Here is a 24570-nt window from a genome sequence, read left to right on the forward strand (position 1 = left end):
TCTATTGTTTTGATTGAGGAAAGTAGGAGTTTATACCGCTCTAAGATGGCCGCCGTATTTCCTGCGCCGGAGCAGCCAATGCGGCGTCTACCCTTATATTATGTCTATGAGTTCAACTCTCAGCATGGATTTAAACTTGTGTCTTTACATCTGCTCCTTAGTCGCATCTTTTCGGGGTTGGTACTGCCTCTAGTGGCGTGGGGGTGGTAAGACAACTAATATCATTATATTACTAAATCAGAATACCGCAAAGTCTCTATTATTTATTATTACATTTTCATTCTCTTAAGAATGTAGAGCTAATTAAATGATTTAAACAAGACCTTAAAGTGGTTCCAGTTTCTCTCGATGGCCAACCTGTTGAAACTGTGGCAAATTTTAAATACCTTGGGTCGTTCCAGGATAGTCAGCTCAACTTTGCTGAAAACACTGACTATATTTTGAAGAACTGTTCTCAGAGACTCTACCTTTTAAGAAGACTTAGTGATTTTGGGGTGACCCAACTAGACTCCTATGTCTTGAATTTGGGGGGGAGGAGGGGAAATCATATTTTATTTATCACTACAGAAGGGTTAAGTGAATGCGCATATGAAACTGGTGGGTTCGGTACCTCAAAAAAGGTTAAGAACCACTGACTTAAATCAATGAGTAATTATTGATTTTATCTATTTGCAGGTGATTTTGATAAAAAAAATACATGCATACAAGCTTCTGGACATTAATAAAACCAGCAACGCTGAAAGTCCGATTTTTTGGCTAAATGTAGGCTGTTGACATGTATGACTTCAAAGTAAGTGATTGGTTTTACCACAATATATCTACCTGCAGAGGTCAGGCAGTCTTGATCCCTGTGTTATTATGATCCTCTGGTATTATAAAGAGTTGGGCATAGATGCTGCTGCCCCAGAAGAAGATGCTAGTCACATTCTGAAAGAGGATCCACGAAGAACGAGCGGCATGCCGCTCTGAACATGATCACACAGGAGCCACACCACAGTGGGTTAGAGTTCTCATACCAGGAGGTCTGTTTGTTACTCATGTTGCCTTTTTTTAATTCTGGTCAGCACTCAGCTTTTTTTCAAGTCTTGCTCACATGCATCAAACTTCCGACAGTTTGACACTCCTTACCTTCCTCCTTACATTTCCAGACTGGTCTTGGCTGCCGTCTGGAGGAGTGGGTGTGGTTCTGTGAGTCTATGCCTTCCTCTCAATCAGTCATTCTGGCTGGATGGGAGACAACGTAGGAAGGCATGTTGCTAGCTCCTCCTCGTTCAGACGCTCTCCTTCACACACACACACACGAGCAAACCCAGCTTCTGTTATGGCAGGGGCCGCGTGGTGGCATTTCCCAGACAGCCGAGGCATGCTGCCCTCCCCGCCTGCGGAGGAGACAGACAGCAGGCAGCGCTGAGCGGCAGACAGCAGAGGACCGTCTGACAGCGAGTGGAGGAAAGTGCTGAACATGTCCCGAGGTAAGAGCTGACAGAGTGTTCACCTTGTAGCATCTCTCCAGGCTGCTCGCCGCTGTTCGGCTGGGTACTTAATCAAAGCCGGGATGCTGAACGCTGACCTTGACCGCTGGGGGACAGGAAAGTGGCTGATCTAAATTCAGGGTCAGAAAGTAGTCGACTACACTGGGACTTGACTAAATGCTGGGAGTGAACCTACAGCCTTAATGTGAATATTAACAACACCTTTGAGACAAGAACTTTGTCTTTTAAAGACGCAGCGCTGCTCCTGACATTTAAACGTGCGTCCTGTTGAGGAATTCAGCTGAACTTGGCAAACATGTGTGATCCATGTAAACACACACACAGGCGGGCACACTTTCTATTTTAACCCCCGCTATGTTAACATACCGTGGCTTTCTTCCTTTGGTGAAGCCCCTGGCAGCTGTTTCTGCCATGCAACGGGAGCTTTGGATGTCACAACTCCGACCCTGTTGCTGTTGGAAGAGGACCAGGACGAGTCTGGCGGTCCAAAAAGTCCAGAATAACTGAATAAAGGATCATAGCGGGTGAGGGATTTCTAGGAACTCTGAGGGCAGTTTGTGATGAATCTGAGTTTGACAGGAAATAAAAAAGAGATACAGATAGAGTGCAAGGGGTAAGAGGGAGCACAAGTCCAAACATTTGGCTTCAGTTCCTAAATCAACTCTGAACAGAAGATGAGGTTCAGAGCTATGTGCTGGAAAAAGCCACAGGTTGTACGGCCAAAAAAAAAAAGGGGGAGAAAGAAGGATTTTTCCAGGAAAAGAACAAAGACAGTGAAACATGCAGACATATGCATACTGTGGAGAAAAAAAAACACAAAGAAAGAAGACGAAAGACAGAAAATGTTCTGCTTTTTTTAGTTTAACTGTTGAGAAACTAAGTTTACAAACTGCTTCAATTTGGTAGCAAGCTGCTTCACTGTGAATGACCCAACCACAAAAATAGTCCTGGCGTGGTCAGAAGGCCAAACAGGATGACCACGTTGCCTGTGGACGTTTGTCAACACGTTCCCACAACTAACAGACTTCAGGTCCGAACCCGTCCAATCAGGTGTTGATGCACATCACACACCTGTTTCATCAAGCTTTTACACACTCCTATGTTTTTGCTGAGGCCACAGGACTTGCTTGAACAGTTTTCACTCATTCATCTGACTCCCGTTGTACTAATACTTTGTTACATGTTAACAACGTTATGGGGAAAAAATAGAAAAGTGAGAGAATGTGAGAAGAGGCAATGGAACTGCTGCATAAACAGTCTTCACCCACTTCAAAGTAAGAGCATTAATATAAATGTCAAACTACTTGAAAAACTAAAAGTTGATAAAACTTTACAGATGCCAAACTTTATTCAACTGACAGTTTACAAAAGAGCCAAGAAAATTAGCACTTTAGAATTTAACTGGAGAAATTATTTAGGGAATGCTAAATGTTTTCAAAGTTAGCAAAAACTGCAAAAAGGCTATGCTAAACGTAGTCGCACTATTAGCTCCTTAGTGGATTAGCGGAAGTGTACGCTGCAGGAGATAACTCTCGTTTTAACTTCAGTTTCTTTAAATCCAGGTTAGCAGGTCCTGAAGACTGAAGCTACTGAGGCTAGCTGAAAGGGGACTTCAACCATAATAAAGTTTTTCCCATTTGAAAAAAATGTTACTATGCCTTATGAGTTAGCTACTTTATGAACCATTAAACCACTGTCAAGGTAGCTATCTTCACAAAAGCAGATAATTATTTCCACAGGAAATGAAGATTGGGGGAGGTGCACCATAAATGATCTTCCTGTGTCAAACACATACTGAGAATAAAACATGTAATGTGTCCAGATTGTCCAAAAAAAAAACCCCTAAGAAATTGTATTCCTTCACATCACTATGATACTTTTTTCTTCTTTCTTTTACTGTATTTTATATGTGACAGTTTTATTTTCCTGCAAGGTTATTGGTGGTGCACCACCTTCTTCCTCTGTTTTCTGTGTAAGTAATCACCAGGTTGTGTGTAAAAGAACAAACAAAACAAAACAAAAAACACTAAAAGCTAATCTGTTTAAGCTTTTGAGAGAACTTCATATAAATGTAGGTTTCAGATATGACCTTGAATTGAGATATTCAAAAGTTATGAAGAAAAATAAATTTTTATGTAAACAGTTTACAGACTTCATCTGTCCCAAAATGACACTTTAGGGGTCATTTGTGGGTTAGAGAGGCAACAGGCACCTTATCAATCATCAGTAAGAAAAGAGCTGGGAGTGAGAATAGGTTGGGTTGCTGTGGCATTTTGGTTTTCTATTACTGGGTGTGAAAATTAAAGGTTGGGTCTCACAGAGCAACAACTCATCAATCAAAGTAACCCTGTATCACAGAAAACCACACTTTGTCTTTTAACTTAAGGTTAGATTTTTAAGTGAGAATATAAAATCATTAGGAAAATATTTATAGATGTCATAAAAGACACATGTCCTTTATGATATTATGAGACACTCCACAGAATGGAGGTTTGATGGCTTTACTTTCTCATGACTGGAACTTCTGCATGGTTTCCATCTGTTGTTTATGCCAATATTCTGGACACCACTAATATGTATTATGTCATATGTCTTTGCGAGTGTCATCAATGAGAGAAGTCATTGACTTAATACGTTTTGGCCTTAGCAGCATCTAATTTTGAAGCTTTTGTCATCACTCCTCAGAGATTGGCCCTATATGCTGTGGTTTTTGGTAAAGAATGCTGTGGACAGACATGGTGTGATTATGAGGTTTGTGCTGATGCAGGGGAAGTTTGGAGGGACATCTCAGCGGGGTCATATTCACCCAGAGGAGACAGCCAGCAGCTGTGGGAAAGCAAAGCTGTCCCTATAAGAAGAAGAAGTGACACTTCTCTTCGGTATAGAATTTCATTGTTTCAAAAGATGAATTGCGAATTAACAGTGTCCTTTGAAAAGTTCAGTGTGCAGCAGCAGCAACACCAGCAACAGTGCTGCAGCTCCCAGCGCTGATGGTTTGCTGGGGCCTGTTTGGGGTTAGGCAAATATTTTAACGTTTCATTTCTTGGGTTTCCTGTGAGGTGGGCCCTCGGCTCCGAGCACAGACAATTAAAATATGTGCCACGGACATGTGGACATAGTTAGGCAATGACTCTGGGGAATTACCTAACCCTAATTCTGCTATATTGTTTCCTCTGTGGTAACCTGGTCTGGAAGAAATGCACAGGTCTATATTTATAAGTAGGAAATAGAGAGCTTATTGGCAACAACAGGCAGCTTTGATCACATATCTGGTAGATGGTTGAAAACCAGCTGTCTGAAACCGGATCTTCTGATTATCCTGGAGACATCTAAGCACGTTTTCAAAAAGTGATTTGTCAAAACACCCCAGAGAGCCTCAAAACTTCCCATAAAGTTATGAAATTTGGTGAAAGTGAAATTCACAGTTTGTGCTAGTCTGTTTCTAAAGCTTGGACACAGTGGTCTGAACGATCTATAGTTTGTAAACTACCTAGGAGTCTTCCTGATATGTGCTTTAGCTTATGGTACACGTGTGTGCTAAACTTAAACTCTTCAGATTGACGGCTGAAAGATTCCTGTCAAAGTCAAACATCCTGATGGGAAAAGAACCTTCTGGAACAGACAACAGAGCCGGCCCAGAGTGTAAGCAAACCAAGGGGAACCTGGAGCGTCAGGGGCCTTCCATAAACGCTTGAATTTAAGCACAGACCACAGATCTAAAATGTTTGTCTAAACAGAATGAGAATATTGCTAAGTTTGATTTGATGGTTTCAGCATTGAAAAAGTAAAGGTTTTTAACAATTAAAGAAAAAAAACTTTTAAAGGAATTGTAAAGTTTACTTTGTAAAAGTATTTTAAAAGATCTTCGTAGTGTGATAGTTACAATCTGAAGCCACATGTTTAAAGCTTTCTTTGTGTTGGAGCTTGGGTTTTTCCATCAGCAAATAACCTGTTATCTCAGGTTGCTCTAAGCTCCGCCCCCTCTCCCAGATTCCACCACATCTGGATTAAAACGCTGGAACCAAATCAAGTTCTGCAGAAGGTCCCACATGACCTTGGGCCAGCCCTGACCAGAAAGCGTTAAAGCATGAGGGAAATAAAAAGAATGATCATGTTTAACGTTTATATCACTTTGATAAAGTTTTCAAGCCTCAAGAACTTCTTTAGTTTTCTATGTGACAGACTGATCCAAAGTAGAGCATCATTAAGAAGTGGAAGGTACATAATATGTAGAGTTGTGTGTATTTGTATTTAACTTTTACTCTGACACTAATTATTAAAATCCAGTGTAACTGAATGTTAGTTTAAACTTAGCTGTTTTGCAAAAATCTTACAGGTTTGTGAGAAAACATTATAAAACATTATGACTATGGTTCCATAAGTAGCATTCTAGCTAGCATCTTGCTAGAGTGATACCGGGATGTGAATGCCCCTTGCGCCCTTTAGTGAACGATGCCCCTGAAAAGCAGGGATCAAAGTATCAACTATCTTTTCTACCTAAATCAGATGAATAATCTTCACCTTTGAGTTTTTCAATTCAGAGATGCTAAGTTACAAACAAAGATGATTTAGGTTAAATAATTATTTTTTCTCTTTTTCAAACTGTTTTCAGCAAAAGGTTGTAGCAACATCCGACAACATACTTTCACTGGATACATTTATCTTTCAGTAGTTTGTCAGGGAAAATTTGGTGCTTGATACTTGGTTTTAAATAATCTAAAAGTATCAGAAAAAATTCCAAATAAATTCTAATTATACAAACCAGCTATATTCATTTGAAACTTTCTACTTACAATGTTTTGTTTGAAAGTGGAGAAGTCTTGTGAAGAGGGGTGTGGCTTCTAAAGCTGGTCTTCAACCCAGCCAGCTGAGTAAAACATTTTTACCCAATACACAGGAGGTCATCTAATCATTTGAATGAGGTTTTCTGGAACAGAGACACATTTAAAACATGCAGAACCTAGTGATCACAGAGGACCCAAACTGGAAAATTGGTTGGAAATGACTGTTTCTCTTACCAACTTAAGCTGTATCGTAAATAAAAGCAGCAAAACGTGGACCAAATTTTCCCAAAAACGCCTAATTATATTTTGCCTGTCATTTAAAAATCCTGATGTTTATCTCTTAGCTTACAAAATGAGCTTGTCACCCATCTTTGATTTGCAGATTTGTTGCTGTTTACTGCTGGCCATCAGAGGGTGCGTGAATGACAGACACTCAGATTCTTAGCAGGGCCACTTGGGGGTGTTTGTCTGTTTACTGCATAGCTTGCATTGTTTGGGGCTGTGGCTTGGTGGCTGCGGCGCCTCATGGTGACAGCAAGCTCCCGCAGAGGCCGGTGGTCAGGAGAGGAAGAGAGGAGAACGTAGGAGGAGAGAGGAGGTCAGGTTTTAATGAAGATATAGATGACAGATAGAGTGGGAATTCTCCATGGACCAGCTCTTTAAAGAAGGGAGGAGTGAAAAATATCGTGCGGTTATGAACTAATCGACCCATATTCAAGAGGAAGTCATACACCACTAAAAGTAGATCCAGAATGGGAAAGAAGATGCTGAACTGAAGGAGCACAGTAGTGACTCAGAACAATGGCTGCCTGTGTTTATGTCTGTAGGAGTCTGTAGGAGTAGGGCTTTTTTTTTCTTTTTGCGATGCTGCCCATAACTGCTGGGCGAAACAGTCGCAAACTATTTTCAGCTCTCGTCCTGGAAACTGTGGCTGTAATCAAAAGAAGATCAGGCCAGCCTGTGCTGAAAAAAACTGCTGCTTGGTGCATGGAAGAAATGAATCAAGTCTTTGGGAAAACAAGAAAGTTAATGGGTGGAGAAGGAAAAGCACAGCTACTGAATGTTTGGGCTTTCTACCTTGCTCTGCATGCCAGACTCTCAATTTAGCAATATGCTAAGTGTTATGCTAAAAGAAATTAAAATGTTTGTTGAGAAAATTTAAGCGAAATTATACTTTTCAGATTGGACAAGTTCAGTCAGACATTTTGTGACAAACTGATTTTCAGGATTTTTAAAAACATTGGAAGTCCACCAACCCTGACTTTTATTCCTAATGCACGCTTACCTCCCTGCTTACAGGTCTCATTGCACGTCACAAAATGGCTGAGAATGGAGTTAAAGGGAAGCCCCCATACTCGGTGGAAACCCCGTACGGCTTCCAACTAGATCTGGACTTCCTCAAATACGTGGATGACATTGAGAAAGGCAACACCATCAAAAGGGTTCCCATTCAGCGCCGAAGCAAGGGATCCCGGGCCAGCACTCTCCCCAGGCACCTCAACTCCTCTGGTTCTGGCTACAAACCAAGTCCCTGGAGGTCAACAGGAGCTCTTGACCCCAGATCCCGACCGCTCGACAACCATCACCATGGGTGTTCCTCTTGGACTTTCGATCACAGGCCACCTCTCTCCCCAACGGGGCTCACGTCCCTGACGGAAATGGAGGCCAGGATCAAGGAGTTCGATGAACAACCTCTCGGAGAGCATATCCGGCCTCATCTCCTACGGGCCTCCAGTTTGCCACTCACTGTGTTGCTCAGGCAAGAATCTGAGTCCACAGATGACAGGAGCAGCGTCCGGAGTTCAAGAGATCACCTCGGAGGAAGGAACACCTCCTGCGAGGACGTCTTCCTCTCAGACAGCCCTCGCCCGCAGGACTGCTCGGGGCTGCTGAGGCGCCTGACCGAGGCTCTCGAACGCGTCGGAGAACTCGAGATGGAGGTGAGGGTCGTTCCTGAGCTCAGGGCTCACATCTGCATCCTGCAAGAAGAAAGGGAAAGACTCCGCCTTGGCTTGGTCCACCACATCCCTCCATCAACAGTCAATGGCACCACAGATCTTCATACTTCATCACAATATGGCAAAGGGGATGTCCTGAAATCCCAACGGGAAAGTCACGTCATGTTTCCCAGAAATCACAACGTCACAAGCAAAATAAACCCCGCGAATGATTGGAAAACTAGCACAGATCTGGACGAGCTGCTCACAGTGACGTCCCTGCAGGCTAAGGTAGCGGCGCTGGAGCAGAAGCTCCATGACACTGAGCAGGACCTCCAGAGGACAGCAGGACTCCTAAAGGAGCAGCAGCAGGAGAGCAGAAGGAAAGATGAGAAGATAGAATACCTCATCAGGAACCCGGGGGTGTGGGTGCGTGCAGAAAGGGTGGTGGTGGACCAGGAGGGAGATGAGACCGTTGTGAGGTCCATCGAACCCGAGCGTATTCCTGCCTCCTCCGTCATCACAAGAACTGTACCCTCACAAGCTCAGAGGCACCAAGACTCAGTAATGTCTGATGGCGTCACAAACACATTCATTATTCGCCATATTAAGAGAATCAAGAGTCTCCTGGACCAGCAGTGGGAGTGTTTGTGTGGAGAGTTCGGAGAAAAGGGAAAACCCCCGAAACATCCGGATTCAAAAGTCAACTCCCTCCAGCAGGAGATGATGGAACTGGTTGACGTCCTCATGTCTGGACACAAGCACCCTGAAGACAGCGATGGGCAGAAGATCCAGAACAGAGGTGATGATTTTTGGTCATTTTAAGTCTCTGATTTTCCAAAAGTTTCGGGGTTAGTCAAGTCTATTTTACACTGCAAAAACACAGAATCTTACCAGGTACTTTTGGCTCAGTTTCTAGTGGGAATAACTTAATGCACTTGAAATAAGATAAAACTAGGAAAACAGGACCTTGTCTTAAGTCAGTGTATCCTTAATATTGATGAAAAATTACTGGTTCCACTTATTTCACTTATTACAAGACATTTTCCTATTTAATAAATGAAATGGTCTGCCAGTGTAACTAGAACGTTTTAATTTATATTAAAAAATGCTTGACATGAAACGCTGAAAAGTTACTTTGACTTATTTCAAGTGTACTAAGATATTTCCACTAGAAACTCAACCAAAAATAATTGGTAAGATTTTGTGTTTTTGCAGTGTACAGGATATCAAGGCAAAGCAGACAGTAGGTTTTCAGTGCATGTAAAATTCATGAGCCTCAAAGGCAAAGTCTGACCAAAGGAAGAAAAATCAATTCTTAATCGTCTTAAAATTTTTCCTGATAAAAGTGAACGCATAACTTAAATCAAAGCTTTACATAATTTTCTTTTTAGTTTGTCTTGGAGGATATATTCAAAATACTACTTCTAATTTAAATTTAAGAGTGTCATTGTTTTCAATTCCAGACCAAAAATGAAATGTTTTTAAATAGCTGCATTTCACTGTTACAAAATGACAATATGTATCTGTAGTTCAAGGTCAGTAAAAAAAAAAAGAAAAACAAAGTAATTGTAAAAGTATTTAACCCCCGTTAACCTGCCCAGTCAGAACATTTTTTGAAACAATGAAACCAAGAAAATGTGGTATGTTAATGTATTACATTCAAAATATTACAAATATCCTCACACATAAGTAATCCAAATGCTTGAAGATCAAACAAACACAGGTTACTGATAAAATGCTGCCCGCCACGTTGACACTACATACAGATTTTTGCCCGATCATGAAAAATCTAAATATAGTGATATACAAATGTGAGAATTTCTCTAAGTCTTTCTGACTATTATAATGATTTTTCTTTCATTTCTGAAGCAACCATTTTATTTGTTTATTTCTTTGTTCTGCCTTGAAAGGCAAGTGAGAAAAAAGCATTTTAGAAGTCTTTTTCCTGTGTTTGTTCGAGAAATACTTTTTTCTTCCATGAGAGGCACTGATATAAAACATCTGGTTTTACCAACCAACTGCTGCTTTATTTATATGTATAGTAACATTGTTATAGAGTAACCTACTACACTCAATGAAACTGGTCCTTAATGCAAATTAGAGATGTCCAGCCACTTATCATGCATTAACATTAATGAGCTATGAGGATGCCAATTTTGGATTTTTATTTCTCCAGACATGCCCAAACGTTAGCATGCCCTGTAGGTTCGAAAATGTCAGATCAGGCACAAAGAGAAGTGTTTTGATGTAAAGTGTTGTGTTTGAAGGGATACTGAAAGTGCACCAACCCTACGATGAAACATGGTGTTTGCAGAAAGCTTGCTTGAGGTCACAAAAGACTTTAGACTAGGGTGGAGGTTTACTTTCCAGAAGAACGACTCTAAACATGAAATCAGAACTACAACTGTGGCTTTCAGTCATATTTATGTTTTGGAATGACCTACACAAGTTCAGAACTTTGTGGTTGCAACATGACAAAATGCTGATCACAGCATCACTCAGTTTAAGTGAAAGGGGTGTAAATACTTTTGACATGAATCAGGTTTTGCTGCCACGTGAACCCAAACATGAGGATCAAACAAGATTTGATCCGAAACTGATATTAAATGGCCCTAAAAAGTATGTGGCACTTTTTTAACCATTAACCTGTCTCTTGAGATGCTCACGAGAAGTGCGGCAAATGTCACTGTCGGACAGCAGGGAAGTGGGGGCGTTGTCCTGTCAGACCATTGGTTCCAAATGTACATAAAAACACACAAACTTGTAAAAATGCACACGGCGTCACTGCGGCCACGCCACAAGGCGCACAGAGTTAAAGGCTCGTGGTATCCAAAAAACCTCATCTCTTAAGGCCGCAGGAGGTTTAAAATAAGTCAATTAATCAATTATCAGATGAATATCTCATCAGCTGGATTTAGTATTGCTTATGTTTGATCTCATTGTGTGTATTTGTCTTCTCTTTAGCCTCCAAGTCCGCCCTGGAGAGTGATGGAAGCACCCAGACTCTAAAAAAGCTGCAGTCGGAGGATGCTAATGAAGGGTTTGTGAATACCTCTCAGCCTTAACGCTTATGATTATTGGTTCCCCTTGCTGAAATTGAGGCTCTTTAGGCGTCTTTTTCTCTGACCAAGACAAAAAAAAAAGACTTCTTGATTTTGGTCTGGGAGAAGAATAGCAGTCCATGTGAAGCTATCAGTTAGACAAGACCCACGTCTAAAGCTGAAATGAGGGAAGGCAGACAAAGCCTTAAATACATGCTTTCATTATTTTAGACTTAAAGACTCATAAGAAGAACAATGCAGAGTCTGCTTCAGAATATCACATATTCAGCCTTAACAGGCATTATGTTCAGTTTGTGCTTTCACTTTCAGCTACTGAAGCTTCAGAACGATTTGACTGCAATTATTTTTGACCTTCTAAAATGAATAATGCATTTGAGCTATATTACATAAATCCTTGTCTGGTCTCAATAATTGAATCAGCTCAGGCACTGCGAGGGAAATAGTTGACTGACTCTATTATTAGCCCATTATTATGAGAATCTAGAGTCTAAAAAGGATTTCTGAGAGCAAATCAAGTCAAGCTGCTGTTATCAATTTAAGGTCATCGCCAGGATAGTAGATGCAGCTAAAAGGTGTTAGTGAGGATAAAATGTCCATTTCATTTCACTGTAGAGTCCAAATGTCCACAAAGGGAAGTGTGGTTGGCCAGGATAATGTGAAGCTGTGTGGGGAAGCTAGCGTTGTCCCTCGGGGGATGGAGGCCACGCAGGTGGATGTACACCCTGCAAAGAGACGAGTCCAAACCGACAAGTCCAAACAGACATGCCCAGAGGGTCATGCAACACCGGTGGGAGCGATATCAGGACAAACAGATGGAGGCACAGTGTTGCTGGAAGCTGAGGGTCCAGAGAAACAGTCCAAAACCCTGGAGGACAGAACTGGCACAAATATGAAGGGAAGGTGAGGGTACCATAGACTCTGAATCCATGTCCGTATAAAATGAATCCTATTTCGATTGTCGAGATATACGTCTCATGCTTTTAAATGTTTTATTGGAGCAGATTCTGAAACAGGAGACAGATTATCTGTACTGTTCTTTCACTGATGTTCTCTTCCTCTTCCAGGGACATACTGAGTGCAGATTTTATGACTGCTTGTCATTTTGTTAAGGATCACATGGACATCACAGAAAATCCAAATGACGACATGGTAAATACCCTTTTCATTAAACTCCTGGGAAGGAGAAAATGTTAATCTAAATCAATTTTACCAGCAGCCTAGGAGTTTATCCTCTCAGTCAGATAACTGATGAAAAAAAATCTAACATGCAGTTTTATTCTCAAACACTTAGGATTCCTCTGATCATGGACATTTGGAATCGATCTGTCTTTTTCTGGGTTGTGACTTGTGTGCTCAAATCGATGAAATTGTGTAAACGTGTACCAGAGAGACTGGTGGATAATTCTACATTATGAGCCAATGATGTACAAGCTTGAGATGCTTTGATTGAGAACTTTTGGGTCCTGATCTGACTCAGACATCTGAAATGAATTATGTGCGGATACTGATATTTTCTAATTCGGTGAATTTTTGCTTCAACTTTTCGCCTTATTTTTAGTCACAGTATTGGCCAATTTGAAATAATAACAAAAATCTATGAAAGCTGCTGCAATTTGTGCCAATAATGTTCATGGAACTTTATGAAATATATTTAGATGTCTAAGATTTATTGAGTGCTTAAGAGGCATTCGATTCATGCCTTTACTTTTATGTTCAGACAGTTGACCACTAGAAGTTTGAGGTGAGAAAAGACTGGTGGGTTTATAAAAGCTGCTTTTGTAAACTGTAGCTTTATGGAGGCGTGCAATGTTGCTCAAGTGGTCTAAAAAGTTGCTTTACCTTGTGATGAAACAAATTATTTTTATCAAGTCTTTTTTCTGGCTGTATACTCTTTAATGAATTATTAATAATTCATTAACAGAGTATTACAAGAATATACATCATGTAATACCATTTTACTATGTTAGTGACACAGTCAAAATGATATAATGTTAACATTTTTAAGACCTTTTAAAACTATTAATCCTATTAGCGCTGTTAGCATCACTGCAACAGTGAGCAGACTGGGTATTTTCTAAAGTGTAAATACTCCTACTTTGTGACAAAGTCTTTCAAGAGGATTTTCAAAGCCTCAGTGCTCCATAGTATGCACAAATTCAAAGTTAAATAAGTGTATCATTCAAGAGGTTAAGGAAATAGTGTGTTAAGGGCAAAGCTGAGATTCAAGCAGACTGAATTTTAGAGGTTTTACATCTTAAATCAATAAGGAAGAATGCAATAAAACTTACTTGGATTGTTGGACATTGCTCGTTTGCTAATCAGTTAAAATCTAGACTCTTAAGAGTTATCAGTTTAATCAGTTTAAACCAACTTTATCCCACATGTTGACCAATACACCAGTCACCTTTTTCTTGGTTTCTGTCCAGAGGAAAGCTCTGGTAACAATGTTCCAGCACTGGTTTGGCACTGCAGCGGAGGAGGCCTCTGAGCCCAGCAGGGTAGCTGCATACCTGAAAGAAGTAAAGAGTGAAGCGCCACCTCTGCTGGCGTTCCTTGTCAATCTAGCTGACGACAATGGCAACACGGTGCTCCATTACAGCGTGTCCCACTGCAACTACGCCGTCGTGAGCCTGCTGCTGGACACGGGTAACACAGTTGTGGGCAACCTTTGCCTTAGGAAATGCTTTTGCTGTGCTGTAGTTGACAACACAATCTCTCCTGTAAAGGAATGAGTGACGTAAATGTTCAGAACAACGCTGGATACACAGCTGTGATGCTGGCGTCACTCACCGCTCCAGATGGGCCTGCCGGGATGGAGGTCGTCCGAAAGCTAATGGAGCTGGGAAACGTTAACATTTGCTCCAGTCAGGTAACACTGGTAATCAATCTGTTGTCAAAAAAAATAATAAATAAATAAAAATCATGTTATGTCAAGACTCTTTTTATTGTGTGAGTCCTCAAAGTTTGAAGGAGTTTAATGTTTAATTTTTGTTTCTCTTACCACAGACAGGCCAGACAGCTTTGCACTTGGCGGTGAGACACGGTCGAGTCGTCATGGTCCGCTTGTTGCTGAGCTGTGGAGCCGACGCCAACATCCAGGACAACCAGGGAATGACATCCCTCATGTTCGCATCAGAACGAGGCCACACACACATTGCCAGACTGCTGCTAGAAAGAAGTCAGTGTGACCTGACCCTGACTGACAAGGTAAGACTACAACCAACAGCTAAATCCAGTTCAGGTTTGTCTCAAAGTACGACACTGTCAGCAGTCAGACCTCCAGACTTCAACGACAACATGCCACCTGTGAGACTTCTTGATTGATTGCTCCGATCAAGAAGTCACCGATAGGAAGGAAACCATTTACAGGTTTCCTTCTCGTCTGATTTTTATTCCATCCATCTTGAAGAGAGATACCATCTGTGTTTTCGTCCCGATGTGGGGAGAATGTGCCAGGACATCCTGCACGTTCACTGCTAGCTGCATCAGACCAAGCATGGCCAGTCTGTACAAGAGATACCCTAAGGCCAACTTAAGGGACATTGTGTCAATATTTCCCAGCCCCGGGCTTCCAGATTGTCACCCGTAGACAGAGGAGAACCTGACATCTTTGTCCACACAGGTGTGAATGTTTGTTCCTTGCCAGGGAAATTCAAGTCTTAAAAAGAAATCCACTCGGATGAACCTGCCCCTCTCTTTTTCTCCTGGCTCCTATTTCGTTGAGAGGTGGATGGATCTCAAACTAGAAGGAATGATTATCCACACAAGGTGTCTTGGGAAAAGCATACAAAAAAAAAGACTACGCTGATAAGATACTGAAGATTCATTGATTATTTGAGCCAAATCTCTTTAAAAACTCATTAGTAGAAGTGGATTATATGATTTTCTTTGTCGTTAGTCTCTACTAGTACTGCTCTAGTCTGGTTTGTGTGTGTTTGATGTTTGACAAATGGTTTTGTAAACTAAGCATGTCTACAGGGGCGTAAAATCAATATAAGTGTCAGTATTCCAAAAAAAAAACAAGAAAAAAAGGAAAAAAAGTCTCAAATGATGTGTTGATGTAAACTGTTATGTCTACAGCTGCTAACATTGCTAACATTTGCAGGACAGGGTTTTTTTTTGTCAAAACTGCAACAAACATTGACAAAATGTAGGACCACCTCAATTTGTTTTGCTGTCATGCCAGTGCTAATGTGTGTTCCCCCTTCGACCCCCCTTTCTGTCTTAGCGGGGCCGAACTGCGCTCTCTATTGCCAAGCAGGGTTCCCACGCTGACACGGCGGCCCTCCTGCAGGCCCATGCTAAGGCTCGAGCTCTCTGAAAATGGGAAACTTACGATCCGCCAGTTCATCATCTTCTTTGCTTGAGGCACCTAAAAAGAGACTAAACAGTTTATTTCCTGAGAGTGTTTTGTATTTTCCGAACTGCTGCATGAGCATTAGCTTTAGCCTTGGATGGGAAGCTATCAGATAAATAAGACTGTACACAATCAGTTATTTACAGCTAGGAATGACTGGTGGCTGTTGATGCACTATACAGTAAATATGATTTATTTCTTACGTTTTCATGTGTGATTGTTATAGTTTTCTCAGACTTTTGCACAGCTTAACTCTGCAAACTATGCAATGGAAAAAGTATTTATTCTTAAAAGTTTTATTGTATATGAGTATGACTTATGGATAACAATCAACATGTTATATATATATATGTTTAAAGGGAAGTTTTTAGCAGCCTCTAAATATATTTCTGCACTTTGCATCCAAACTAAATAGAATAAAGCAACTGATACAAGCAAACATCACATCCTTCTAGTTGTTAAAATAAGCTGCACACTGTATATCCTTCAATAAATCAAATACAATGCTGTGTTTCTGCTGTGGTTTGTAGAAATGAGTGTTGCTTGAGAAATGCGGCCAGCAGGTGGCAGAATTCCTCCATTTCAACCCATCCCAGCAAAATCGCATACAACAGAAACCGACACACAGAAGTGACTCGTTCAAAACGACAAGCTCCGAAGGATTATGCGGGATCCTTTTCAAGTGTGAAAAGATTTGTGCTGATTCCTGCATGGAAAGGAGGAGGGAGAAGGGGGAGAGAAGGAGATTCATCTGCAGGTCAGAGGTGAAAAGCAGGTACGTTCGGTCGGCTCACACACCTAACGTGGGAAGCAGCGGGGCTGCAGAGGGATGCAAGGCCTCATGTTTGCGAGATAAGACAAAAGGGATTGAGTGCGGGGGAGATTGAAAAGACGCAGGATTTCTGTCTGACAGAGGAAAGCCATCTCATTTCCCTGGAGGGTTTCTCACAGCCACACTGGACAGCCCTGCTGCAATGACCCTGAGCAAATATCACTCCGAAGAAGAGGGAGAGGTAGATGAAACGGGAAGTTTTTCCATTACCCAAAATGTGTAGCTCCATCAAATGAAAAAGAGGATTTTGAAAAGGTAACATGTATTTCTCCACATTCACTAAATTAAGCCGGCCTTCTTAGCCTGTGCACCTCAGCATGGGTATGTTTCCCCATCCCCCACCCAAACAGGCTTTAATGTCACAATGAATAAAGGGGCTCATCTCAGCCTTTGTGCAACAGTGAGCATGTGTGACACCTCTTTCGTCCACTGAAGGCACCAGTCGACCAAAGAAACAAAAAAATTACATATATGTGTATACCACATAGCTCTGATACTGGGTCTGCAACAAGAAGGCAGCCGAGTCTGAAGGCATTCACCCCGCTTTCCTTTAATAACGATAATGGACTGGATTTGTCTACTGTGGGGGTTTCTGTCTGCTGATGAATCACTTGCTCAATGGACGCGAGTAAAACACTTCTCAGCCAGCGCCAGCTTACAATGAGAGGTTTACAGCCAAAGCACAGGTTTTCTAAAAACCAATCGGCTTTAGTGGTTAACAGGGATTCCTGGCAGAATAGATTCTTTACGCATGCTAATGGGTTTTAAGGATGCCACAGATTTGCTACAACGGAAAAAGAAATAAAGCACAACAAAAATATACAATACCTTATCAGCAGGCGGCATCTTGCGTTTTATTTGTTACCGGATGATTAGGTGCATCATCATAAGTATGTTGAGTATCTATGCTCGCTGGGTTTAAAAGGCATTCATCTGGTTTCTCTTTTAGAATAAGTATGCCCCCAAAAAAGGAGAAGCTTGAATGAAAAAAGGAAACAAACTGACTAGAATGCAGCTGAAGGTTACTAATGACATTGGTGACTGTACAAAACAAACTGAGATTAATCTGTAGCATATTATGTTTGATGCTGAAGTCTCCGAGTTCATATGTAGATTCAGAACTTGGCCGATGAAGTCAGGAGTAATGTTGGCTGAAAGCAGTAGCGTGGAGACCTAACAAACCGGCTTCCTGTGGCAAAGATATAGAACTTTACAGACCTTTTGTACATTTGGTTGCTGTCAAGAACTGTGTACTTAGCTCAAATTTGAGCAAGCATACAGTCCACAGCTGAGCCGGCACTGAAGTCAAGAAATTGGCACTTTAATTGTTTTGTTGTTTCTCAGATATTTAAATAGCTGCAGGACACAGGCAATATTGAGCTTGAGCAACAGAACATATTAAATGGAGAAAGGATGTGAGCAGGGCATACACAAGCATGATTGACATTGCAAAGACCTTCCTCCTGGCTCTGATTGGTTGTTTCTGTCCAGGAGTTGTGCATTTCTGTAAATGGTAGTAGGATCACTGCAAGGAGCCAGAAAAGCTTTTTTTTTTTTTTTTCAGATTACCCTTCTGAAATGTTGGAGTAATGTTTGTGACAGTAGGCTGTCACAAAGTCTACTGTCAGGACTTTGTGAAAGTTTCATAGAAATGTATTTTTGCATATTTGCTAAAAGTCACCTTCTGCAGCTTTAAGGTAATAAACTGAACACATTCTTGGGCTGCCTCTTCTTAAAGACTTTAGCAACCTTGGGTTAAACTGTTGCTCCAGACAGTGGTAAATCTTGCTCCATCTCTGAAATGTAACCATTTGTTTTTAGTTTTGATTTTACACTGAAATGTTTTGATAATCTGTGTCAGAGGAAAACACTTTTCATTGACAAACTTTTGATGCTGGATCAGACTAAAAAACAGAGAACAGAATCAAGAAGAGAGTCTCACTGGATTTGTTTATCCCAATCTGCTTGGTGAGATACAGTTTATCCACCTAGATAAACTGTTTGTTAATTTGATTATGAATTTTTAATAAAGGAACCACAATACAGTATGACAAACCAAGGTTTCAGATTTAAGGAAATAATACATTTTATCATGAGACATAAAAATATTTAATGTATGAATATAATTTAAAGTCGTGTATCATTTGCTACTTTAGGCAAAGAGCTCTGTGGGAAGCCTGGTTAATTTTGAATGAACACCTGTGACAAAATTTAAATTGAAAAACAAATTCTGAGAATATTCTGGTGGATGATCTGATTTCTGCTAAATTATGATGCACCAGCTTTTTCCCCTACTAGATCATCACACCACTCAGAGTAACCCACTGTTAATTTGACTCATTGTTACACAAAATAATAATCCTTTCTATGTTTCTTCATATAAAGTGACAAGGAAATTGTCTTACATAGGAAAAAATAAGAGAGAAACTGCAGACTTGTGTTTGTCAGATTTTATATAACAAGAAAAAGAGATATTTAAACTAATCAGTTATGGAAAAAACACAGAACCAATTTGTCCTCAGTACAGTTCAGTATTAGACGTACAGCAACTGGCTGACTTTTTTTCATGAAATAAAAATAACAAAAAACAAAAACACAAGGTTAATATGAAAGTGTAAACAAAAAAGGCACAAATAAATACAAAGCAACGTTCTCACTTACATTGGGCTTAAAAATGTTCCACCAATGTGGATTTTTTAAAAATTCTTTTTGGGTGGAGGGTGTGGAGCCTCTTAATATTATATAAAGGCTAAGAAAAAAACAAGGTTTCACACAAAAAAGAGGCTTAAACGACACAGCAAGAAACACCAACTAAAACGAACCACTTTGGTGGATAACTCTGATTTTAAACAATCAGGGAAGAAAAAAACAGTGCTTTCTTCATACAAATAAATTAATATAGGTGTCAACACTTTATCTAAAATCTTATATACAGCTCTTCTTTTACAGAATTATACATTATCAAAAAACGTTATGAAAAGGTATTTACAACCCAATGAGTCCAAAAGCACCCTCAAAGCTTTTCTGCCGACACACGCACACTCGCTCACCAATACACACAAAGGTGAACACACGTGCAAACACACACACACACACACACACACCTTCTTTCTCCATGAGAAACACAGTACCAGAAGGCATTCTAAGAGGGTTGTGCAACAAATAGCATCCAAAAAACAGTTTCAAATATGGCTGTGCGATGGACAATTGGCACACATGCATTTCGATGAGCACACACACGGGGGAATTTCCAGGTGATCTGTATAAACCGGCGTGAAACGTGTTCACCGGCAGGCGCCACGCCGCACTACATGGGAGTCCGATTTTTCTTTTCACATTCGTGGTAACATAATATGACAGGTTTATTTCTCTCCCAAAGCAGAAACCAGCTGGGCCTCCTGTCCCAAACTGTCCACTCAAATAACAGTGGCAGCGGAATCGACTGTGCAGTGAGTGTGTGAGTGAGAGAGTCTCGTGTGGAACAATGAACGGTGGCGATGTCGGTTGGTTGCATGCTGCTTGTGTTTGCAGAGAGCAAACTGCACCTCGTCCTTGTCCCCCTCCACCCCCTCTGGAAAACAACGGGAATCTGATACCGCTGCACGGCAGGTGGAGTGTATGTGTGTGTGTCACAGTCAAAAGTGGGTTGTCAAATGAAATCATTACCACTCAGTGACTTTCATAAACCACAAAACACCTCAACTGGCTGCTATCTGCAGCCTATTGCTTTTCTCAGACCATTTAACATCTAAAACAAGCTACTAAAAGAAGAAGAAGAAGAAGAGGAAGCCTGACTTGCACCTTTATGCTCACAGAAGACTCTTCCAACTCTCTTCACTAAATAAGAGAAATACTCAAAACTGACAGTGTTCAACCAAAATCATGAAGCTCTGAACTGGACAAACTGATCCAGGAAAAAATGTGTACGACACCAGGTGTCTCCAGAAACAGCATCTGGGATTGATCACAACAGATTGTCTCCACTGGCTGCCCCAGTTTAACAGCTCCTCTTTCTTTAGTAGCTGTCCCAGAGCGCTGCCGCCAACCAGGAGTAACACAAAACTCAAACTAACACGTCAAGGACGAAACGGATGCTCAAGCCCGGCACCTTTTTGCAGCTTCAGATGCACACGGTTGTCAATGAAAAAGTTTAAAATGGAGAGTTTGACTTGATTTTCCAGCGTTGGGAGCGCGTCTGCACCACCTGATTACTTAACTACCAGAATCTACTGGAGGAAAAACAGATTTCATTCCCTAATTTTTCTTTCTCATTCTCGGTTTATATGAAACATGACATGGCTCTGTGTGTGTGTATGACTGAATGAAACTATGATATGTCGTTCATCCTTTCGGTAAACTTAGTCCAAGTTCATTCTGACTTCACCGTGTGCCTGAGCGTCCAAGCTGCACCAGAAGCAGGTCCTTTTGCCTCACTTTGCAGTGGAGAGCATGGGCTGCTCCGTGTACCAGTGAGTCCCCGCGTCGGGCATGCTGCCCCCCAAAGGCAGGGCGATGAACTGCGGGCAGGTGCCGCCCCCAGCCCCCACCACGCCCATGCTGACCCCTTGGGGGTACGGGTGGTGGTGGTGGACGTGGTGTCCCATGCCGTCGGTCCTCCCGATGTGGATCTCGTCCTCCTCGCCCTCACCTGTGGTCTTGCGATAAACCGGGTTGTCGAAGTTCATGCTCTTGGTGGAGTTGCGGCGCCAGTTCCGCCACGCCAGGTAGACTCCGGCGCAGACCAGGCCGAACACCACTGTGGCAACGATAGGAACTGCATGCGTTTAACACACAGCGGCAGGGGACACGGGGAAGGGAGGGGGAGCGTTAACAAGGCAGAACGAGTCCATGGTGGGAGATGACGGGCACGGAGAGGAGAAGAGGAGGCATGCGGGATGGGGGACACAGAGAGGGAAGAGGGAGCGGTATGGAGACTGTGTGTGTGTGCGTGTGTGTGTGTGTGTGTGGGTGGGTGGTGCAGCATAGGCTAAAGATGAGTCACACAAGTTCTCACAGTCTCTAAACAGACTCTAAATAACCCTCATTAAAGCTTAGAGTGGGAGTGTTTGTTTTAAGGATCCTCTGAGACACTTTCAAAGAAGATATACCTTTTTATTTTGGATGGAAATTAAAATATTTTGTTATCTTAAAGTTGTAGTATGTAACTTTTATTTAAAAAAATATATATATATATTTGTTGTAAAATTGAGCTCCTCTGCCTTCTCACAGTGCTTACTAGAAACAACCAATCAGAGGCCGGAGTCGGGCCTTAGCGCTGTCAATCACCCTCAGTGTGGCGCCGCTCATCCTCCTCCTCTCTACCCTTAACTAAGCTGCAGCTAAAATAGCCTGTTGTAAATGCTAAGCTTAGTTAGCATGACCACTGATGATGGCGGATAAACATTTTTCCTGTAATGGTAAGTTGTTTCTCCAACATTAGCACAATGCACAGTGAGTACAAGAGGTTGATTGACAGCACTAAGACCCTCCTCCTGCCTCTGATTGGTTGTTTTTGGTCAGGAGCGTTGCATTTCTTCAGATGGCAAAAGTAGCAATATTTTTTTTTAAAAAGTTACACACTGCAGTTTAAAACTAAAGATTGTTTTTCTTTAAAAGTCAGGGAAAATGGAACGTGTTATTTTAATACATAATCTGTAATATGATTTTTTTGTAAATGTAGTGTCTTTATTACACAAACAGATATGAGGAAAAGTAGCTGATGATACTAATGAGGATATTCTGAAACTTCACATGCCTGATTTAATGATCACATTAAATCTGCCATTAAATATTCATTGTAATTTAACACTGCAGCTTTAAATCAAACCAATAAAACACTGTTAAAGTTGTCACGGCTGATAAACACCTTTTGTTTGCTCCACCTGTACTGTGACCTGATTTTATTATGAACAAAATGAAAAAGTCCGTCTGAAAAAGGAGGCTGACTCAGTTCGTTCCAGTTCATTTAGTCCAGAATCAGGTTTTAGCTTAAAGCATGTACTGGGTATAAAGTCATATTTTTAGCTGAATTATGTTTATTTTCCTTATATCTAGCGGATTTAAATCAGGTCTGTCATTTTAAAGGAAATAAGCCATGATTAATAAATGTTTTGTTCCTTTTTTTCTTTTTAGTCACAATTAAATAAGAAAACAAAAGCAATGTGGTGTAGCAAATGAATTAAGTTGTGTGGCTTTGCTTAAGCAAACAGTGAGCAATATTTGGGATTCCTGATCCATTTTAATCCTTTGTGGGTTAAAATGAAGAAAGCTTCATTCACTGTTATTTACCAGAGACTGTAGCTGTATAACAAGCAGATGTAGCCACCTTTAAATGACTCAGACCTGCAGTTAATCATTTGGCTCTGATCCCAGTGTTTTTAGAGCAGTGATGCTGGTTTTGATGTCACACCTGAGTTAAAAGTGTTCCAGTTAACATAGTCAAAGAAGCCTGGACTTCGACATGGCAATGGCCAAGTATTACTGCTGATGAACATCGTTTAAACTGCTTCACTTTCCGTAAGCAAAGACCACTGTGACTTTTTTTCAGCTAAGAGTTGCAGGCAGTAAAGGTACCATTGATTTTAGATGCACTCTTGCATGTGTATTTGCAAAATAAACAGGTTTCCACCACAGCGTACTACTGTAGAAGGAGCGGCCATATTGGAACACTGAAAAATCCTGACCGGGGTTAGTCTGGGTTTCTCCAACTTTCCGAGTAGGAAGTCCAACTTTTTCCAACTGGTAAGTTAAAATTTCTGAGTTATGACTACAAATGTAACCATGAGCTGGATGTAGCTCAGCCTAATGGCTGATTGAATAGAACTTCATCTTTTAGCGTATTGGCTAGCTGAGCAGTTTAGTTATTTATTAGCCAAATTCTCCATATTATTAAAAATCTTTCAAACTGTATCCTGACATTTAGTCTGAGGTGTGATATTTTCCAGCACAGACTTTCTGATGGAGCCACAAGTGTTTTAGTTCATGAACTACTCATAAGTAGGTAGAACTTTGAAATTCTAACAATTAAAGGTAGTTTCAAAGGTATTTGCTGTTTTTCTTATCTTCAATTATTATCACTCCTCATTAAAGTTTGAAAACTACAATGCTTTAGCAAGGAATGCTTGCCAAAGCATCCCCCACAAAACAATGCAGTAGAAGGTGAATGATGCACAATGACAAGAATAACAAATACATAAAAAATGAAAAGAGAGGAGGACTTGTAGACAAGCATTCATTCCTCCAGTGCACAGCTGTGAATGTGTGACGGACTCAACAAGCAGGAACCTTATACATCAGGGTAACACAGTACATGTGCAGAGTCTTGCAAAGGTATAAATATCCATCACAATTTTCACATGTTTATACCACCACTACAAACCAGTGTATTTTATTGGGATTTTATGTGATGGACCAACACAACTGCTAAGACGACACCAAAATTAAACACCAAAATTTACGGTAAGTGTGGAGGAAAACTAACAGTATGCAGCAATCAGAACACACCGTGTCTGTGATGAAACATGGTGGAGGCAGAATCATGCTGTGAGTGTGTTTTTCTTGCAGGAGCAGGAAGCTGGTTTGAGTTGTAGGGAACATGGATGGAGCTAAATACAGAGGAACAGCAAAAGACTTGAAACTGGGGATGAAGTTCCTGTTCCAGCAGGTTAACACTGAACACAGCCGGATCTAGGCACATCAATGAATTAATCTGGACCAGTTAAAACCCAGACATAAATCCAAATGATAATCTTGGGCATGAAAAAAAAAACTTGCTCAAATGACTTCCGTCCAATTTGACTTAGTTTGTGACGTTTAGTGAAGAATTACAAGAATTGCAGCCATTATTAGAGAAAGATGACTCAAGTGCAATGGATAGAAATGTATTCTAACATTTTCTTCCATTTTCTGATGAAAATGTGTTTTCCAGCCACACAGAATCATTTTGTGTGAACAATCAAGAAAATTTGTTACCTTCAGTTGTTATAAAATACTTTAAATATCAAATATGACTCAAAAGAAATATGTAATTAGTAATTAGTAATTTAAATGAGTAATTTAGCACCTTCAAATTTGATCTCTGTCTCTTTAAGAAAGTCTGCACG

General features: G+C 40.9%; 2 protein-coding genes and 1 long non-coding RNA gene across 5 annotated transcripts in view; 2 read left to right on the forward strand and 1 right to left on the reverse strand.

Annotated features, from left to right (window-relative positions):
• The first annotated feature begins 1031 nt into the window (after nt 1-1031).
• LOC103140011 (KN motif and ankyrin repeat domain-containing protein 4-like) lies at nt 1032-16146 on the forward strand. Its single transcript, XM_007554922.2, has 9 exons — nt 1032-1472; nt 7577-9016; nt 11182-11257; nt 11892-12179; nt 12344-12428; nt 13706-13925; nt 14006-14148; nt 14286-14486; nt 15508-16146. Exons 1-9 carry the CDS (start codon nt 1463-1465, stop codon nt 15598-15600), a joined length of 2556 nt encoding a protein of 851 aa, XP_007554984.1. The 5' UTR covers nt 1032-1462; the 3' UTR covers nt 15601-16146.
• Nucleotides 16147-18903: 2757 nt separating this feature from the next.
• The window catches only part of LOC103140012 (low-density lipoprotein receptor-related protein 8), a 96019-nt gene continuing 90352 nt past the window's right edge, over nt 18904-24570 (reverse strand). For 2 of the 3 annotated variants that reach the window (XM_007554925.2, XM_007554924.2), the window contains exon 18: nt 18904-21242. In XM_007554925.2, coding sequence (XP_007554987.1) covers nt 20899-21242 — 344 coding nt within the window. In that variant the 3' untranslated portion in view covers nt 18904-20898. The remainder of the gene's footprint in view (nt 21243-24570) is intronic. The other variant, XM_007554926.2, reaches the window with a different exon arrangement.
• Nucleotides 22088-24224, forward strand: LOC107836572 (uncharacterized). Its single transcript, XR_001662487.1, has 2 exons — nt 22088-23209; nt 24032-24224. It is a non-coding gene; the product is annotated as an uncharacterized LOC107836572 (long non-coding RNA).

Source organism: Poecilia formosa, unplaced genomic scaffold (assembly GCF_000485575.1).
Source record: "Poecilia formosa unplaced genomic scaffold, Poecilia_formosa-5.1.2 Scaffold67, whole genome shotgun sequence".
NCBI lineage: Eukaryota > Metazoa > Chordata > Actinopteri > Cyprinodontiformes > Poeciliidae > Poecilia > Poecilia formosa.